At 43.8% G+C, this 21,236-nt stretch overlaps 1 protein-coding gene across 1 annotated transcript; it reads left to right on the top strand.

Annotated features, from left to right (window-relative positions):
- The first annotated feature begins 3,901 nt into the window (after positions 1–3,901).
- cotl1 (coactosin-like F-actin binding protein 1) lies at positions 3,902–10,493 on the top strand. The gene is made up of 4 exons (XM_072695601.1): positions 3,902–4,283; positions 4,691–4,773; positions 8,618–8,775; positions 9,432–10,493. The coding sequence occupies exons 1-4, from the start codon at positions 4,207–4,209 to the stop codon at positions 9,540–9,542; spliced, it is 429 nt and encodes a 142-aa protein (XP_072551702.1). The 5' UTR covers positions 3,902–4,206; the 3' UTR covers positions 9,543–10,493.
- The last annotated feature ends 10,743 nt before the right edge of the window (positions 10,494–21,236 follow it).

Raw genomic sequence — 21,236 nt, 5'->3', positions numbered from 1 at the left:
TTATATAGTATAGTATATAGTATATTTTGTATTATATAGTATAGTATATAGTATATATTGTATTATATAGTATAGTATTTAATTATATATTGTATTACATAATATAGTATATAGTATATATTGTATTATATAGTATAGTATATAGTATATTTTGTATTATATAGTATAGTATATAGTATATGTTGTATATTATATCATATAGTGCTGAATGAAAATCATTCCATACAGTTGTAATTTAATTGTAATTTATGATTAATGAGGTGGATTTAATCAGGCCCTAAGATTGGTGGGCTCTGTTATTATATAGTATAGTACATAATTATGTTTTGTATTACACAGTATGGTATATAGTATATATTGTATTATATAGTATAGTATTTAATTATATATTGTATTATATAATATAGTATATAGTATATATTGTATTATATAGTATATATTGTATTATATAGTATAGTATTTAATTATATATTGTATTATATAATATAGTATATAGTATATATTGTATTATATAGTATAGTATATAGTATATGTTGTATATTATATCATATAGTGCTGAATGAAAATCATTCCATACAGTTGTAATTTAATTGTAATTTATGATTAATGACGTGGATTTAATCAGGCCCTAAGATTGGTGGGCTCTGCTATTATATAATATAGTATATAATTATGTTTTGTATTATATAGTATGGTATATAATTATGTTTTGTATTATATAGTATAGTATATATTGTATTATACAGTATAGTATATCGTATATATTGTATAATATATCATATAGTGCTGAATAAAAATCATTCTGTACAGTTGTAATTTAATTGTAATTTATGATTAATGAGGTGGATTTAATCAGGCCCTAAGATTGGTGGGCTCTGCTATTATATAGTATAGTATATAATTATGTATTGTATTATATAGTATGGTACATAATTATATTTTGTATTATATAGTATAGTATATAGTATATGTTGTATTATATAGTATGGTATATAGTATATATTGTATTATATAGTATATATTGTATTATATAGTATAGTATATAGTATATGTTGTATTATATAGTATGGTATATAGTATATATTGTATTATATAGTATATATTGTATTATATAGTATAGTATATAGTATATGTTGTATTATATAGTATGGTATATAGTATATATTGTATTATATAGTATAGTATATAGTATATGTTGTATATTATATCATATAGTGCTGAATGAAAATCATTCCATACAGTTGTAATTTAGTTGTAATTTATGATTAATGAGGTGAATTTAATCAGGCCCTAAGATTGGTGGGCTCTTTTATTATATAGTATAGTATACAATTATATTTTGTATTATATAGTATAGTATATAGTACATATTGTATTACACAGTATGGTATATAGTATATATTGTATTATATAGTATAGTATTTAATTATATATTGTATTATATAATATAGTATATAGTATATATTGTATTATATAGTATATATTGTATTACATAATATAGTATATAGTATATATTGTATTATACAGTATAGTATATCGTATATATTGTATAATATATCATATAGTGCTGAATGAAAATCATTCCGTACAGTTGTAATTTAGTTGTAATTTATGATTAATGAGGTGGATTTAATCAGGCCCTAAGATTGGTGGGCTCTGCTATTATATAATATAGTATATAATTATATTTTGTATTATATAGTATAGTATATAATTATATTTTGTATTATATAGTATGGTATATAATTATGTTTTGTATTATATAGTATAGTATATATTGTATTATATAGAATAGTATACAGTATATATTGTATTATATAGAATAGTATACAGTATATATTGTATTATATAGAATAGTATACAGTATATATTGTATTATATAGAATAGTATATAGTATATGTTGTATATTAGCTATATTATATAGTGCTGAATATAAATCATTCCATACAGTTCTAATTTATGTTTTATTGCGTAGATTTGAACTTTTTTCAATAAAGATTTTTCAATAAAAGGTCAATAAAAATATGTTTGTCACTTATACAGTGAATTGTATTCACAGTGTCTTTAGAGGTTTACAAAAAACCTAAAAACTAAAAAAGAAACTAAATATTCAAGATTTCTATAGTTTGGTGGATTGTATGCATGTATAAATAAATAAATAGCATTTGTATATATGCAAATTTCTCATTTTGTGGACATAATGAACCATAGCACCATTTCCACAAAAAAACGCCTTTGCAACACAATTGCAACAACAAAAGAGGGGGCACCTTAGCAACCACCTGAAATACCTTAGAAACAGCCTTAGCAACAACCAGACGTACTTTAGCAACTACATAGGAGTAGCAAAGTCGGTGCAACCCCATAGCCCTCACCTATTAGTACCAGCTTAGCAAGCTAGCTAGCTAACTAACTAGGCTACCATAGCAACCACTTAGCAAAACACAGGAAATTAGTTTTATTAACATTTTTATTTTATTAACATTTATTAACATAACTTTTACTTTGTTGATTTTTTCAACAGTTAATTAGCTAAATAGTGTTATTAATTATATATCTATCTACATTTTATCTGAACAGTTAGTCAAGTATTTATTAATGTTTGGGCTCCTCAATGTTTATAAACGATCCATGGCCTCTCTAGCTAACTAACTAACTAGGCTAGTTACCATAGCAACCACTTAGCAAAACACAGGAAATGTGTTTTATTAACATTTATTAACATAACGTTTAATTTGTTAATTTTTCCATTTTAATTTAGCTAGCTAAATAGTGTTGTTTATTATCTATATATCTAGTATTTATTAATGTTTGGGCTTCTCAATGTTTATAAACGGTCCATGGCCTCTCTAGCTAACTAGCACTAGCTAAGTAACTAGGCTACCATAGCAACCACTTAGCAAAACACAGGAAATGTTTTATTAACATTTTTATTTTATTAACATTTATTAACATAAATTTTAGTATTTATTAATGTTTGGGCTCCCCAATGTTTATAAACGGTCCATGGCCTCTCTAGCTAACTAACTAGGCTAGTTACCATAGCAACCACTTAGCAAAACAAAGGAAATTAGTTTTATTAACATTTTTATTTTATTAACATTTATTAACATAAATTTTACTTTGTTAATTTTTCCATTTTAATTTAGCTAGCTAAATAGTGTTGTTTATTATCTATATATCTAGTATTTATTAATGTTTGGGCTCCCCAATGTTTATAAACGGTCCATGGCCTCTCTAGCTAACTAACTAGGCTAGTTACCATAGCAACCACTTAGCAAAACAAAGGAAATTAGTTTTATTAACATTTTTATTTTATTAACATTTATTAACATAAATTTTACTTTGTTAATTTTTCCATTTTAATTTAGCTAGCTAAATAGTGTTGTTTATTATCTATCTATCTAGTATTTATTAATGTTTAGGCTGTTTATAAACGGTCCATGGCCTCTCTAGCTAACTAACTAGGCTAGTTACCATAGCAACCACTTAGCAAAACACAGGAATTGTTTTTTAACATTTTTATTTTATTAACATTTATTAACATAAATTTTACTTTGTTAATTTCTTCAACAGTTAATTAGCTAAATAGTGTTATTAATTATATATCTATCTACATTTTATCTGAACAGTTAGTCAAGTATTTATTAATGTTTGGGCTCCTCAATGTTTATAAACGGTCCATGGCCTCTAACTAGTTATCTATAATGGTAAATCAGTATTATAGCGGTACTGTAGAGGTTATAACCCTGCATTGGTCAAAGGTACACAGGTATAATGAGTAATGATGGCAACCACGATCCACAAGATGGCAGAAGATCTCGCTCAGCACACACACACACACACACACACACACACACACAAAGGAATGGGTGGATTTAATTTAGCAGAATCCCCTGCTTGGCCATTAGGAGGAGGTGAGCCCTGCTACAGAGCACCCAGATTCATTCGAACAGCAACATGACTGACAAATATCACCAACGCCCAAAAACCGGCAGTAGGAAATGAATCGAGCAGCGAGAGGCGCCTCTTTCCCTGTAGCCCGCAGCTGAGCACAGACTCCCCGCAGCCGCCGCCAGCATCGCCGCCCTGCTGCACCGTAGCTGAGGATTTAACCAGCCCTTTCAAGCTGTTACACCCATTTACGACCGTCTGTATTTTCACCTCCCTCGTTTTATTCCTCCCTCAGCTCGGCGACCGTCAAAATGGCAACGAGGATCGACAAAGAGGCTTGCAGAGAAGCCTACAACCTCGTCCGGGACGATAACTCAGACATTAACTGGTGAGTGAGAGAGATTGAGCTTGGTTTCAGTGATCAGACGTCCAGAGAGAGACCTTCCCCAGCTGTCTGTCAGGTTGACAGACTCATTTCATTGATTTTTTTTTAAAATTTAGTTTAGGTGATCAAAATAAATAAATAAATAAATAAATAATAATAAAAAAAAATGCTTGAACCCAGGTCTGTCTTTGTATGGTCTTTTATGGTAGCTGGTTTAGGAGATAACAATGAATGGGCCGGGTTCCTAGACCTGCATTAAGCTTCTGGAAAAGCCTCTGGAGGAATTTCCACTGAATTTCCTTTTAATGCCAGACTAGACTAGACTAGGCTTAACCCATGTCTGGGGAAACCGGGCCTGGATTGGGAACCTTTGAATGAACATGCCTGTCTTTTGTGCTTTAATCTTCCAGGGCAGCTTTTAAGTATGAAGGCTCCATGATTGTTCCTTCAGGACACGGAACCGACTATGCAGACTTCAAAAGTCAATGCACAGGTAAGCCCCAGACTCTCGTTTGCAGCTGCTCATGTAATAGGAAGCATCAGCTGAAACCCAACACCACTGCTTCAGCCGTCCTTATTTTATCTTCATCTGTGCCAAATACTCCTCGGTTTGTGCACCCTATCGAACACCTAAACTCCAGCTCATTATTTCGTTAGAGGGTGCCTCTGGTTTCCAGGACTGTGCTCACGTCACAGCATCAGTGTCACACTTCGTAGACCGCCGACCGCAAGCGTCTCAACTTCCCAAGCAGACGTAATGAGCAGGCTACCTTATATGCTTATGCGCTTCATCCATTCAGTTACATCAGTATGAGCAGTGGCTTCTTGCTGGAACCTGTGCAGCTTTCAAGTGTGTTGCAAACTTTTGAGGTTACGTCCACATAATTGACTAAATCGGACGTAATCCGTAAGTCTAGAGAGGAGCCAGCCCTTAGAGAGAGAGCATGATATCACTACCTCCTCCGCCCACCCCCCATTAGCAAGCTGCTGGATCTGGGTGTGGTGTGTCCAAAAAAAAAAAAAGAGCACAGAGCACAGTGCTGCAGAAGCATACCTACAGGCCACTGAAACTCACTTTGATTTGAATAACTGAGCCATTCTGCTTTTAGTGACGTGTTCTGTTCACTAATCCAGGTTCTGATGGTACAGAGCCTAAATTAGGCCTAAATGTGATCAGCTGGCTTCACACAAACTTGGCTTTATCAGTGTTTTTCAGCCCTTACCCTGGACTTCCTGCTTATTGCAGTGCTGTTGGTGTTTAACATGCTCTGAAACAACTGACTCGACTCATTTGCTGGTTACCAAACCCTTCCTGAGGCTGGAATGAGTGTTTCAGAGCAGGGGGGGGCATTAAAATGTGCAGTGCAAGGGGATCACAGGAGCAGGATTGGGAAACACTGGCCTAGAACAATGTATGTGGCCTAGATAACTGATTGAGTGCCATTGATTAGGTGCAGATAGTTAGACTTCCAGACCTTTGTTCAGGAGGAGATTGATAAGGTTCAGCATAACAATGGCATCTGCTGCTAGGAAGATGTGCTCAAGGGTTTGTCTTTCTGCTGTATGCTGTAGCCTTGGCAAATATTGGCATTTGTGTGATACTGTGCTGGGCGTTTATGATTCCCGAGACTGGTCGGCTTGCGCGTCTTGCGGCCGAGCGTCACAGGACAGCTGGAGGGGTTAAAATCTTTGCGTTTCTCTTTTTCGCTGCATCATCATAGTTCCACTGTTGATCTAGGGACATGCTGGTGCAGCGTCAGCGTAAGAATGCAGGCTGCCTGAAGCAGACAGCGGGGGAAGAGCTTTTCAGAGTACTTTTCAGAACTGTGGCACTTTAGAAGTAGAAGGAAGTAGAAGTGGGAAAGGCCTAAACCAGCATGAAGGAAATGCAACAGGAACCATTTCAGAGAATGATCATGCCAGGAAAGGCGTGTTTCCCACTTTTGGTGATGATCATTCTTGTTAATCTACAATAGGATGTCACTTAAACCTTTGCATTTATTTATTTATTTATTTTTAAATGAAAAATTAAAATATCGGGTCTTGAGAATATTGAGATGGAGGAACCCCCTGCAATTAGTAATACTTAAAATGCCTAAAATTAGATGCAGCTGCAGAACGTCAGCTGCAGATGACCAGAACATGGTTTAAGAGGATGCTAGAGGATACTGTCTTTTTTCAAATCTCAGACCTTTAGACTGGTCTGCTCTTGATTGTTGAAGATCACCATTACAGCCAGATCAAGAGAGCTCTCTAAGGCCTTTGGAAGAGGTTTTAAAAGATCTCAGAACAATTGGAAGTTATCAGTTCCATCGTCTAAGTGGAGAACATGAACATCAGCATGGCCAGTTCAGGCCGTTCTAGAGAGTTCAGCCCAACAGAGTTCAGCCCAACAGAGTTCAGCCCAACAGAGTTCAGCCCAACAGAGTTCAGCCCAACAGAGTTCAGCCCAACAGAGCTCAGCCCAACAGAGCTCAGCCCAACAGAGCTCAGCCCAACAGAGCTCAGCCCAACAGAGCTCAGCCCAACAGAGCTCAGCCCAACAGAGCTCAGCCGTAATTACGGGACCTACAGGTAGTGCTAACCACAGTTGATTAAAAAAAATAATAATTGCACCTACCATTGAAAAGAGACCAACCAAGTGGTTTTCATGTATTAAAAAAAATAAAAATAAAAAATCCCTAGAGTGTAAAAGGGGGAGGGGGGGAGGGAGGGGGGGGGGGTTCGATTTGTCCAACATTCAACGTAATCTGATAGCATGACCACTCAATGTAACAAGCTCTTTAAAAAGCGACACCAGTGACCTATTTTGGGACTGCTAAGCTTGTTAACATTAAACCTGGTTAATGAACAACGGCGTTTAATGTCTGATGTACTGCAGTGGGAAGTGGTGCCAGGGTGGCTCACCGAGGCCTGAATGCTTCTTGGCAAGAGCAGCCGGTCAGTTCTTTTTTTTTTTTTTTTTTTTTCTTCCCTTCTTCTTCTTTCTTGTAAACAGTGACCCTGCATCCACAGGCACAGGTCAGTGCAAAGCAAGACGTTGAGAAGAGTGGCTGTGAGCTGAACACACTTTTCATGGTTCATTTCTGCTCTGTTACACGAAGCTCTAAGCTCTATCTGTTGTGACACTATTCTACTGCAGATGTTGCGTCAGCTTAATAATAAATGCGTATAGCCTACCCATTCACAACAAAAAAAAAAAATAACATTAACGTAACACTGATGCACTGTTTGTCCAAATATTTGTGGACACCCCTTCGAATATATGCATTCCGACACTTTAAGTTGCACCCGTTCCTGACACAGATGTGCAAATGTGCATGTACAAGTGCCTGTACAGAAGTATTGCCTAAAGAATAGGACCCTCTGGAGCAGATAAACATATTGATGAACCTATTGGCACCTTGAGTGGAATAAAGCCTCCAGCATTGAACTTTTGGTGGGATGGTGATCATTATCCAACATCCTGACCTCACTAACTAACGCTCTTGTCGCTGCATGCAATCAAATCCTTGCAGCAATACTTCAAAGTCTAATAGAAAGCCTTCTTCCCTGGACAGTAGAGACGACTGGTTACTCCAGCAAAAGCAGGGTACACTCTTTTCAATACTCTTGATTTCAGAAGAAACTATGGATGAGCATGTGTCCCTAAACTTTTGTCCATATACAGACTGGCTGTTCAGTAAGCTAGACTGCAGTGAAAGGAGCAGTTCAATTGAGCAGGTCATGAATAATGGCATCAGAGAGGTCAGGGAAAGCAGTGGGCGGAGATTTCCTCTGTAGGACTGAGAGGATTTGAACTTTTTTCCTGAACTGCATCCCAGAGCCACTGCAATGCAGTTGTTCCCAGTTGAGGAGCCCAATAGTCAACAGATGTGTCTGTTTTGTGTGTATATGTGTACACAGGAGCACAAAAGAGAAATGAGCATAACTCAGAAAAACTGTCACGCTCCTAATTCTCTTCTTAATTCAGTTGGTTGACCTGAATACCTCACTGTTCCCTTGTTTTGAGCTTGGTACGCAGCCAAAGATTTGTCTCTTTCAGCAGCCAGCAGTGCGCCCGGGTTCATGCTTATTACACTTCTAAATTACCTCAGTTACTCTGCCTCCTCCACTGTTTACGCAATGTGTTATTATCAACAGAACCTGCAGATCTACCTGCTCCATTCACAGCTCTTTATTGCCCAAGGCCATAAATAAGAAAAGGCTACAACTACGGCACCGTCTAATTGCCCTGCATTCCGTCACGTCTTCAAGACAGTTGGGCAGCCGTTCTTGCATGTGTTCATAGCCTGCCCCGTTGCTTAAGATTTGCTTACCTTCTCCTTGTCTTTCAGATGACGTCCGCCTGTTTGGTTTTGTGAGGATCACGACAGGCGATGCCATGAGCAAACGGGCTAAGTTCACCCTCATCACCTGGATTGGGGAGAACGTGAGTGGCCTGCAGAGGGCCAAGATCAGCACGGACAAAACACTGGTGAAAGATGTCGTTCAGGTGAGTCTGCCATGCCCCCATAGGAAGATCACCTTCACTGTGTCTGTACTTACATTAAAACGCTTCCTGCTTCAAGACATATACATGCACTATATGTCCAAATGTTTGTGGACACCCCTTGATGAACGCATTTGTCTGCTTTTAAGCAACACATTGCACACACACATAGTTTGTCTAGTCCTTGTAGAGAAGTGTTTACAGTGCAGGACTTTCTGGAGCAGATGAACAACATGAACCTATTGGCATGCTGCCTAATGCCAGGCGTGGTCTAGAGGGGTATAAAGCCACCCCCCCCCCCCCCCCCCCCCCAGCATTGAGCTGTGGAGCAGTGGAACAGTGTTCTTTGGAGTGATCTCTGGTGCTTCATTCAGTACTGGGTTGAGGTAGGGTGGTGATCATCTTCGCGCATCCTGACCTTAATAACGCTCTTGACGCTGAATGCAATCAAATCCTCATGTCAGTGCTCCACAATCTAGTAGAAAGCCTTCTTCCCTGCACAGTTGAGACACAGTTGTTACTCCAAGCAGGATAAACTCCCTTGATTGCAGAAGAAACAATGAATGAGCAGGTGTCCCAATACTTTTGTCAATATAGTGTACATGATTCTGTTACCATGTGACATATGGTTGTGATCTGAGCCTCCTCTCTACTTGCAGAACTTTGCTAAGGAGTTCATGGTCAGCGATATTCGAGAGCTGGAGGAAGACTACATCCGCAACGAGCTGAAGAAGGCTGGCGGTGCCAACTACGACGCCCAGGCGGAATAGAGCCTAGCAGGGCACACACAGAGGAATGGGGTGGGGATCATCAAATCTGGGTGAAAAGGAAGGGGAAGACTTCATCTCATGCACCTCCTCAAACACATGTACACCAACACACACTTGTACACACACGTACGCATAAAACATACACATATATAAATCTGTATACACACACACACACACACACACACACACACACACACACACACACACACAAACACTTCAGTCCTTCTCCAGTGTGGTCATGGTTGATTTATCTGCTGTACTGTGCATCATCTCACTCTCATCTCAGCCGGGCTGCGAGTGCGGACCACGTTTCCTTCAGGGGTGGCTGTGTTTTTTGTACGACAACTGGAATTGGACTCATTCGAACCCGTGATGTGAGAAGAGGCTCTCTTGACTTTTGATTGGACAAGGCTAGATCTCGTCTCCAGTCAACTGCAGTTTCTTTCATCTCACTGTTTTTTTTTGTTTTGTTTTTTTTAATTCCTCTTTTTTTTAATCTCACTCCCTGGCTACTTCCCTAATACAGGCCACTGTGTTTACGGCCTCGATCTCCCATGGAGAGAGGGGCATCATTGGATGTATGCTTATGTGTGTATGTGTGTATGTGTTTGCAGACACTGCACTGTGACTCACTTAGTCTCCAGGTGGGTGGTGAGATTGAGGACAGCATCCAGCCCTGCGAGCAGTTTGACGGGCTGCGTTGCTGTCACTCAGCCCAGCTGTGGAGCAGCCATTTCTCTGAGTGTAGCCTTCCTTTTGGTCATTTGAATTGAAAAACATAAAAACCCAAGAATGTTTTTTACAGCAATGTTTATTTACTTGTCATAATTAATTAGATTTTTTTTTTTTGGAAACTGATGTCATTAACAAACCAAGAAAAGAAAGGAAAAAATTTGACATGGGCACAAACGAAATCAGTCATTTCAGAATAAAAAAAAAAAGTTTTTTCAAGTCGTGTTTTTTGTCGTGGATCATGTTACATCTGTCTGTCTGTCTGTCTGAGTGTGTGTAACTGTGTGTGTGTGAGTGTGTGGCAGACATATACACTGTATATCCAAATGTTTGTGGACACCCCTTCTAATTGCCACTGGAATAGAACTCAAACAGTTATATTTCATCAAATAAAGTGGGCTACAAAGGAGGGGTACAAAGACCCCCCCCCCTCCAGCATTGAGCTGTGGAGCAGTGAGAACTGTGTTCTCTGGGATGATGGTGATGGTGCTCCATCCAGTACTTTTGTGATGAGCTAGGAAGTTGGGGTACGAGGTGGAGTGGTGATCATCATCCAACGTCCTGACCTTACTCTTGTCTCCTGAACACTCTTGTTGCTGAATGCAGTAAAATCCTCACAGCCATGCTCCAAAATCTAATAGAAATAGATCTTCCCTGGACTGTAAAGACAGTTACTCCCTGTAGAGCAGTATTGCCAGTAGAATTGGACTCTTCATGCAGTGACGAACATTAGGAAGGTCAGGATGTTGGATGATCACCACCCCACCTCATCCCAAAAGCAATGAGATAGCTACATAGCTCAATGCTGGGGGGGGGGGGGCTTTATACCCCTCTTGCCCAGTGTTTCTCAGCCTTGATAGTGGAGGCACCCTCCAGGACCAGGGTTGGGAAACGCCCATGATTGGTATTGGGCATGATGCCAGTGGGTTTATGCTTATGTGAGTCCCATCCTAAATGTCTCTGCAGAGACTAGACAAAGTGTGCGCATGTGTGTAGTAGCTGAATGCATTCATTAGAAGGGGTATCCACAAATATATGGACATTTTCTATTATATGAGACTTTAAATATTTATTGTTCCAACATGTTTGTGAAAAGGTACGTCCTGGGAATCGAATACAGGCAGATTGTGTGTTATTAAAACACTGAAATGGCCCTGAAACAGACAGGCTTCAAAACAGGCCTTGTTCGTGTGAACTGTGCTGTCACCAGACGTTGCGGGTTTGTCTTAGTTGATTGGACTTTGACCAAAAAAAGTAAAAGCAGAAGGAAAACTGACCGTTTTTCATTTCTAGTTTGAAAAAGTTTCATATTATGATGCAAAAAACCCACAATAAATTTAATGCATCAATTTCAGCATTCTGGGCTTAGGCCTGGCTTAGGTAATGCAAGCTGCTCATCACAATATGACTGCACTTCCCTCATACGAACTGCCCCAGGGGTCTTGGGGGAGTCCCGTGGGTTGTCATGGTCACCACTTCTGTCAGTCCGACAGCCAATCGCAGGCTCGAGCCGAGCCGCTCTGCACCAAAGCCTGTCAATAACGGCCCCTGCTTTCCCCTGCCCCTCAGTCTACTAACCCCCTTTTCTCCTTCCCTCCCTCCCCTTCCCACCTCCCTCGCTCTGTTGTTTGCTCATCAGCCTCCCCCTCCTTTTTTGTTCCCCTCGCTCCTCCCCCAATCCCTCCTTCTTGCTCTCCCTGTCCACCATTTAGTCCAACAGATGTGAACTCGACTGCCTAATTACTTAATCTATAATCTATAAGCCTCTTGCAGCTTTTATGACACTGAGGTTTTGGTCACAAGGCAGAGAGCAAATGTGTTGGGTGGGCTGGAGTGAGGGAAGGCCTGCGGGGGGGGGGGGGGGGTAGTCCTGTGCAATTGTCTGTTTAGATCTGCCCTGTTTAGAGTTGTTTAGTTTAGTTTAGTCACAGAGCGAAAGGAAAGGATTTAGCAGAGCCAGCTGGTCTAGAGGGAAGTTAAAGTGCACCTTCTGTCCCATTTGGAAATCTGATATAAGGCCATTGTATGCATATGCATAATATATGGATATATGGAGCATTCCTCTTATCTTATCATATGTATATATATATATATATATATATATATATATATATATGGTTCATCAACACCTAGGTCTGATTGATGTTTTGCATAGAGGGACCCCACCCCAACTTACAGGATCTGCTGCTAACATCTTGGTACTGGATACCAGTGGAAGCCTTCAGAGGTCTTGTGGATTCCACGGCTTGAATGGTCAGATCTGTTGTGGCGGCACAAGGCGGACCTGCTTTATTTTAGGTGGTATTAATGTTATGGCTAGCAGTGTATCTTGTAGACATGTAAGTATCATATACTGGGTATACATGCATAATATTAGAAACACACACACACATATATACATATATATATTATACATTTTATATACACACAGTACACATATGCATGATATATGGAACATACATATGTTCAATACATTTATGACATTTATGGAAGTCCAATTTAATCAATACAGTCATGTGCCTGAGCAATACTGTGACTCTGTTTGCAGTGTGTGTGTGTGTCACTAAGCTAGTAAGAGCTAGTGGTTATGTTTAGTGGTGGGACAGGTGTTGCTGTATGCCTGTAGGGACTGTATTAATGAGCTTAATGACTGTTGGGCCTTGATTAGTCTCTTGTCACAGTGTGGCAAGCTGTGTGCTGAATCTCTGCTCCACACAGTCTAAGAGGGCTGGCTCTAATCTCCCTGCTTGTTTGCAGAGATTCTAGAGGGATGCATGTCCAGGCAGCTCCACAGATCCTTCCCAGGGCTGGGGTTGTTTACTGTCCCCTAAATCTGCATGTGTGTGTAAGAAAACCAGACGCTTCTAGGGTTGACCTACAATATGAAAAGCAGAAGCTGTTGTGAGTTCTTAGTGCTACAAGAGGGATCTTCAGGGTTATTGTTGTACTTTTTAAAAGGGTTAAACTATTCTTTTTGGCTACTGGGATCAAGATTTAGGATTAGGTTTAGGTTTAGGCCTAAACATACATATATATAAGATATGTAAACCTGTTTTTGTGTGAGTGAGCAAGACAGATGGCTAGAGAGAGCGAGAGAGAGAGCGAGGGAGAGAGCATATTTCAAAGGACTGCTGAGCATTATGATCACACAAAGATTCACAAGGAAGTTCCTGCTAGCTATTCTGCTCAGATTCTTCCTGCATTCCAGAGGCCTCCCCGCTCCAGAATATTTCATATCCCACACACATTGCTGTAGTCATGTGCTGCTGTTGTTTTTGGAAGTGCTCATGCTTTGTAAATGGGACACACAGTCAGCTCCATAAGTACTTGGACAGTGAGCTTTTTGTTGTTGTTGTTGTAATTTTGCCTCTGTAGACCTTCAGCAACAACAACAGGTCTGGAAGGCCACAAGAACAAATCAAATACATGGACAAACTAGCATACATTATATTGACAAAAGTATTAGGACATCTGCTCAGCATCAATTCAATGCTTCTTCCGAAGTCAAGGGTATTAAAAATTGTTCATCCTGCTTTTGCTGTAGTATCTGTCTCTGCTGTCCAGGGAAGAAGGCTTTGAGCACTGCTGTGAGAATTTGATTGCATTCAGAGATAAGAGTATTAGTGAGATTAGGATCTTGAATGATCTGTGACTCGCCCCCAACTCCCCAGCTTCAGAGGTTATTCCAGAGAGCACAGTTCTTCCATGGCTTCAGGCAGCACGGTGCCAATAGGTTCATGTTTATCTGTTCCAGAGAGTCCTATTCTATTGGCAGTGCCTTTCTACAGGGACTAGACAAGCTGTGTGTCTGTGTCAGCGATGTCTGCAGCTTAAAGTAGCTGAATGCATTCATTAAAAGGGATGTCCACAAACATTTGGACATAGGGTGAAAGTGTAAATCATTTGCAGTCAAGCCAGAATGCCTGAAGTCTGGAATCCATGAGCATCACCAAATGCATCTTTCTGATTCTGTTATGTCCTCAAGCTGCTCTGCCTGGGTTGGGGTCAGGTGACTGACTCTGGTATTTAAGACCATTGCATTTCTTCACCTTTGGAAGCTCTTAGGTTGCTCTTGTGGGAATGTTTTTCGGTCATTATCCAGGATTTGACTGAACATAAGCAGGAAGTTGAGCTTTAAACACTTCAGGCCATGCATGCCCGTGCCATAATAGTGCCTCCACCATGTTTGACAGATAATGTGGTATGCTATGGATACACTCTTTCTTTCCTTTTCCATAATCATACTGCTTACTAAGGCTGTGTCGTACCGTTGTGTGACCGTACGGACCCACTAAAGTGGTTGCAGTTTCTTTTTCTATTGGATATGTGGTACCAGGAAGTGCACGGCATCTCAAAATAATTACACAACAGTTTCATACTTTAGTCTTTCATCGACAACTACGAAGCTGATATAGCCAGCTAATGCTCGCTAACTTACTGACGCCGTAATTCTTCTGTTAGCATTGTGTATTCTGCATGCATTAAACAGATGGCGTTGTAAACCATTTAGACAAGTATGTTTTAAACTAACGAGAGTGTGTGGCGACTATGGCATGCATTAAGGACCATGCTAATGGATAGCGATAGCTGTGGTCCTGGCATAAAAGATGATGGACAGCTGTTCCACATCAGCTTTTACAACAGAAACCTTGCAGTTAGTTTATGTGCCTTCGTAAAGTAAAGCGAGTTCTCACTAAGTGAGCCAGACTGTGCTATTGCTGCAGTAGCGATGTTGGATGGGCCCGGTAGGCGGACTGTGCTATTGCTGCAGTAGCGATGTTGGATGGGCCCGGTAGGCGAACTGTGCTATTGCTGCAGTAGCGATGTTGGATGGGCCCGGTAGGCGAACTGTGCTATTGCTGCAGTAGCGATGTTGGATGGGCCCGGTAGGCGGACTGTGCTATTGCTGCAGTAGCGATGTTGGATGGGCCCGGTAGGCGAACTGTGCTATTGCTGCAGTAGCGATGTTGGATGGGCCCGGTAGGCGGACTGTGCTATTGCTGCAGTAGCGATGTTGGATGGGCCCGGTAGGCGGACTGTGCTATTGCTGCAGTAGCGATGTTGGATGGGCCCGGTAGGCGAACTGTGCTATTGCTGCAGTAGCGATGTTGGATGGGCCCGGTAGGCGAACTGTGCTATTGCTGCAGTAGCGATGTTGGATGGGTCCGGTAGGCAGACTGTGCTATTGCTGCAGTAGCGATGTTGGATAGGTCCGGTAGGCGGACTGTGCTATTGGTGCAGTAGCGATGTTGGATGAGCCTGGTAGGCAGACTGTGCTATTGCTGCAGTAGCGATGTTGGATGGGCCCGGTAGGCAGACTGTGCTATTGCTGCAGTAGCGATGTTGGATGAGCCCGGTAGGCGGACTGTGCTATTGCTGTAGTAGCGATGTTGGATGGGTCCAGTAGGCAGACTGTGCTATTGCTGTAGTAGCGATGTTGGATGGGCCCGGTAGGAGGACTGTGCTATTGCTGTAGTAGTGATGTTGGATGGGCCCGGTAGGCAGACTGTGCTATTGCTGCAGTAGCGATGTTGGATAGGTCCGGTAGGCGGACTGTGCTATTGGTGCAGTAGCGATGTTGGATGAGCCTGGTAGGCAGACTGTGCTATTGCTGTAGTAGCGATGTTGGATGGGCCCGGTAGGCGAACTGTGCTATTGCTGCAGTAGCGATGTTGGATGGGCCCGGTAGGCAGACTGTGCTATTGCTGCAGTAGCGATGTTGGATGGGCCCAGGAGGCGGACTGTGCTATTGCTGCAGTAGCGATGTTGGATGAGCCTGGTAGGCAGACTGTGCTATTGCTGCAGTAGCGATGTTGGATGGGCCCGGTAGGCGGACTGTGCTATTGCTGTAGTAGCGATGTTGGATGGGTCCAGTAGGCAGACTGTGCTATTGCTGTAGTAGCGATGTTGGATGGGCCCGGTAGGAGGACTGTGCTATTGCTGTAGTAGTGATGTTGGATGGGCCCGGTAGGCAGACTGTGCTATTGCTGCAGTAGCGATGTTGGATAGGTCCGGTAGGCGGACTGTGCTATTGGTGCAGTAGCGATGTTGGATGAGCCTGGTAGGCAGACTGTGCTATTGCTGTAGTAGCGATGTTGGATGGGCCCGGTAGGCGAACTGTGCTATTGCTGCAGTAGCGATGTTGGATGGGCCCGGTAGGCAGACTGTGCTATTGCTGCAGTAGCGATGTTGGATGGGCCCAGGAGGCGGACTGTGCTATTGCTGCAGTAGCGATGTTGGATGAGCCTGGTAGGCAGACTGTGCTATTGCTGCAGTAGCGATGTTGGATGGGCCCGGTAGGCGAACTGTGCTATTGCTGCAGTAGCGATGTTGGATGGGTCCAGTAGGCAGACTGTGCTATTGCTGTAGTAGCGATGTTGGATGGGCCCGGTAGGTGGACTGTGCTATTGCTGCAGTAGCGATGTTGGATGGGTCCAGTAGGCAGACTGTGCTATTGCTGTAGTAGCGATGTTGGATGGGCCCGGTAGGAGGACTGTGCTATTGCTGTAGTAGTGATGTTGGATGGGCCCGGTAGGCAGACTGTGCTATTGCTGCAGTAGCGATGTTGGATAGGTCCGGTAGGCGGACTGTGCTATTGGTGCAGTAGCGATGTTGGATGAGCCTGGTAGGCAGACTGTGCTATTGCTGCAGTAGCGATGTTGGATAGGCCCGGTAGGCGGACTGTGCTATTGCTGTAGTAACGATGTTGGATGGGCCCGGTAGGCGGACTGTGCTATTGCTGCAGTAGCGATGTTGGATGGGCCCGGTAGGCAGACTGTGCTATTGCTGCAGTAGCGATGTTGGATAGGCCCGGTAGGCGGACTGTGCTATTGGTGCAGTAGCGATGTTGGATGGGCCCGGTAGGCGGACTGTGCTATTGCTGCAGTAGCGATGTTGGATGAGCCCGGTAGGTGGACTGTGCTATTGCTGCAGTAGCGATGTTGGATGGGTCCAGTAGGCAGACTGTGCTATTGCTGTAGTAGCAATGTTGGATGGGCCCGGTAGGCGGACTGTGCTATTGCTGTAGTAGTGATGTTGGATGGGCCCGGTAGGTGGACTGTGCTATTGCTGCAGTAGCGATGTTGGATGGGCCCGGTAGGAGGACTGTGCTATTGCTGCAGTAGCGATGTTGGATAGGCCCGGTAGGCAGACTGTGCTATTGCTGCAGTAGCGATGTTGGATAGGTCCGGTAGGCGGACTGTGCTATTGCTGCACTAGCGATGTTGGATGGGCCCGGTAGGCGGACTGTGCTATTGCTGTAGTAGTGATGTTGGATGGGCCCGGTAGGCAGACTGTGCTATTGCTGCAGTAGCGATGTTGGATAGGTCCGGTAGGCGGACTGTGCTATTGGTGCAGTAGCGATGTTGGATGAGCCTGGTAGGCAGACTGTGCTATTGCTGCAGTAGCGATGTTGGATAGGCCCGGTAGGCGGACTGTGCTATTGCTGTAGTAGCGATGTTGGATAGGTCCGGTAGGCGGACTGTGCTATTGGTGCAGTAGCGATGTTGGATGGGCCCGGTAGGAGGACTGTGCTATTGCTGTAGTAGTGATGTTGGATGGGCCCGGTAGGCAGACTGTGCTATTGCTGCAGTAGCGATGTTGGATAGGTCCGGTAGGCGGACTGTGCTATTGGTGCAGTAGCGATGTTGGATGAGCCTGGTAGGCAGACTGTGCTATTGCTGTAGTAGCGATGTTGGATGGGCCCGGTAGGCGAACTGTGCTATTGCTGCAGTAGCGATGTTGGATGGGCCCGGTAGGCAGACTGTGCTATTGCTGCAGTAGCGATGTTGGATGGGCCCAGGAGGCGGACTGTGCTATTGCTGCAGTAGCGATGTTGGATGAGCCTGGTAGGCAGACTGTGCTATTGCTGCAGTAGCGATGTTGGATGGGCCCGGTAGGCGAACTGTGCTATTGCTGCAGTAGCGATGTTGGATGGGTCCAGTAGGCAGACTGTGCTATTGCTGTAGTAGCGATGTTGGATGGGCCCGGTAGGTGGACTGTGCTATTGCTGCAGTAGCGATGTTGGATGGGTCCAGTAGGCAGACTGTGCTATTGCTGTAGTAGCGATGTTGGATGGGCCCGGTAGGAGGACTGTGCTATTGCTGTAGTAGTGATGTTGGATGGGCCCAGTAGGCAGACTGTGCTATTGCTGCAGTAGCGATGTTGGATAGGTCCGGTAGGCGGACTGTGCTATTGGTGCAGTAGCGATGTTGGATGAGCCTGGTAGGCAGACTGTGCTATTGCTGCAGTAGCGATGTTGGATAGGCCCGGTAGGCGGACTGTGCTATTGCTGTAGTAACGATGTTGGATGGGCCCGGTAGGCGGACTGTGCTATTGCTGCAGTAGCGATGTTGGATGGGCCCGGTAGGCAGACTGTGCTATTGCTGCAGTAGCGATGTTGGATAGGCCCGGTAGGCGGACTGTGCTATTGGTGCAGTAGCGATGTTGGATGGGCCCGGTAGGCGGACTGTGCTATTGCTGCAGTAGCGATGTTGGATAGGCCCGGTAGGCAGACTGTGCTATTGCTGCAGTAGCGATGTTGGATGGGCCCGGTAGGCGAACTGTGCTATTGCTGCAGTAGCGATGTTGGATGGGCCCGGTAGGCAGACTGTGCTATTGCTGCAGTAGCGATGTTGGATAGGCCCGGTAGGCAGACTGTGCTATTGCTGCAGTAGCGATGTTGGATGGGCCCGGTAGGCGAACTGTGCTATTGCTGCAGTAGCGATGTTGGATGGGCCCGGTAGGCGGACTGTGTTATTGCTGCAGTAGCGATGTTGGATGGGCCCGGTAGGCGGACTGTGCTATTGCTGCAGTAGCGATGTTGGATGGGCCCGGTAGGCGGACTGTGCTATTGCTGCAGTAGCGATGTTGGATAGGCTCGGTAGGCAGACTGTGCTATTGCTGCAGTAGCGATGTTGGATAGGCCCGGTAGGCAGACTGTGCTATTGCTGCAGTAGCGATGTTGGATGGGCCCGGTAGGCGAACTGTGCTATTGCTGCAGTAGCGATGTTGGATGGGCCCGGTAGGCGAACTGTGCTATTGCTGCAGTAGCGATGTTGGATGGGCCCAGGAGGCGGACTGTGCTATTGCTGCAGTAGCGATGTTGGATGGGCCCGGTAGGCGGACTGTGCTATTGCTGTAGTAGCAATGTTGGATGGGCCCGGTAGGTGGACTGTGCTATTGCTGTAGTAGCAATGTTGGATGGGCCCGGTAGGTGGACTGTGCTATTGCTGCAGTAGCGATGTTGGATGGGCCCGGTAGGCGGACTGTGCTATTGCTGTAGTAGCAATGTTGGATGGGCCCGGTAGGTGGACTGTGCTATTGCTGTAGTAGCAATGTTGGATGGGCCCGGTAGGTGGACTGTGCTATTGCTGCAGTAGCGATGTTGGATGAGCCTGGTAGGCAGGCTGTGCCAAAGCACATACCAAAAAGGCATCAGAATGGCTACCCCCTATGCTCAGAACTGATGGCCCTACTGTGGAATAGAGGCCCAAGGTTCCTGTTGCAGAACTGGGCAGGCTTTTGTAGGTTTTTCTATTAATCTAGTCTGGCTTTTCTGGTCATCAGTGTTTTCAGTAGGTTACATCTTGTAGTAATCTCTCTGTATTAATATTAATGAAGATGTCTCAGGACTGCAGACATTGACAATTGCCTACCTCTTTAAGAAAATTCATCACTTGATTAGATGTTCTGAAGGGGTCCCCATTAACAGCTACCATATGCAGATGTAACACTTGTGTGAAAAAACTCCAGACCTTATCTCCTTAATTTGTCATGTGAAATATGACAGGAAGACAAAAGGACGAAGTCCTTCACCTAACAACAGGTGTTACATACAGGGCCCTGCCCACCCCATACTCTAATCACCCACTACACCTCAAGCTCTGTCAGGTAGGCACCTCCCTTCTTATGTCGCTGTGGCCATTTAAGATCAGATCATTCCTACCACTTAGTTTTTGAAGTGAAAATGAACACGAAAGTAACAAGATCCGTCGCCTTACATTTAAGGTCGCTGTGGCCGTTTATGATCCGATCAGCAACACTTTCATTATCGTCTGTCATTAAACAATGAGTTCCTGTGAACAGCTTCCAAATGCAAATTCAACACTTGTGTGAAATCAACTCCGGGCCTTTTATCTCCTTAATTTGTCCTCAAAATAACGAGGGGCCAGGCCACACCTGGCCTTGAAACTACCTATTAGTTACCTGTCCAGTTACTTTTGAGCCTGTACAAATGGCTGTAATTCCTAAACCCCTTGCATAAAAGCTGAAAGTCGGAACTTCAGACCCTTCCTGATTGCTTCGTGTCAAATGCTTCATGTCCTACTATCCGATTCCTTGACTCTTCTCAGCTTTCATTCTGCCCTCACGTTGAGATGTGTTGGTGAGAAAATGCAGGAATTCACACAGCCGCTTACGGATCAGCACACACTCTTTGTCTAGAAAGCTCCCACAACCCACACAGAGCACTGTTACACTGCTGTGCCCCTGTTATGGAGGCTTTGCAGTTGGTGGCCCTTTGGTGGCATGTTGTCTGTGGGGAATTTGCATGCATCCAAACACATGCATTTACATGCACCGTGCCTCGGCGAGCAGCAGGCTGAGTGTAGGGCATGTCAGTGCAGGCTCCAGAGAGGTCTGCGGACAGACTGAGGGGCAGCCTGCCTTAGAGGGAGCATTTGAGCCAGGGTTTTTTGGGGGAGAGCGACGGGGGAAAGGGAGGGTGCTGGGGCGAGCGAGGGGGGGACCCTTTCAGAGCGAGTGAATGGGGGGAGAGAATGCGAATGTGAATGGGTCGCTTCTCAATGCTCCTGTGTGCCACTCCAACTATGGCACAGTGCAGCTTTTGTCAGAGGCTAACGAGCTGCGCTGCAACCGGCCACCAAATTGGTCATCACCACCAACCTGCCGCTGCCAGGGCCTCGTCATCGCAGACAGAGCCCAGCAACCTGCTCCAAAACC

The sequence above is a fragment of the Salminus brasiliensis genome, chromosome 13 (assembly GCF_030463535.1).
Source record: "Salminus brasiliensis chromosome 13, fSalBra1.hap2, whole genome shotgun sequence".
NCBI lineage: Eukaryota > Metazoa > Chordata > Actinopteri > Characiformes > Bryconidae > Salminus > Salminus brasiliensis.
This window is presented reverse-complemented; position numbering and strand designations above follow the sequence as displayed.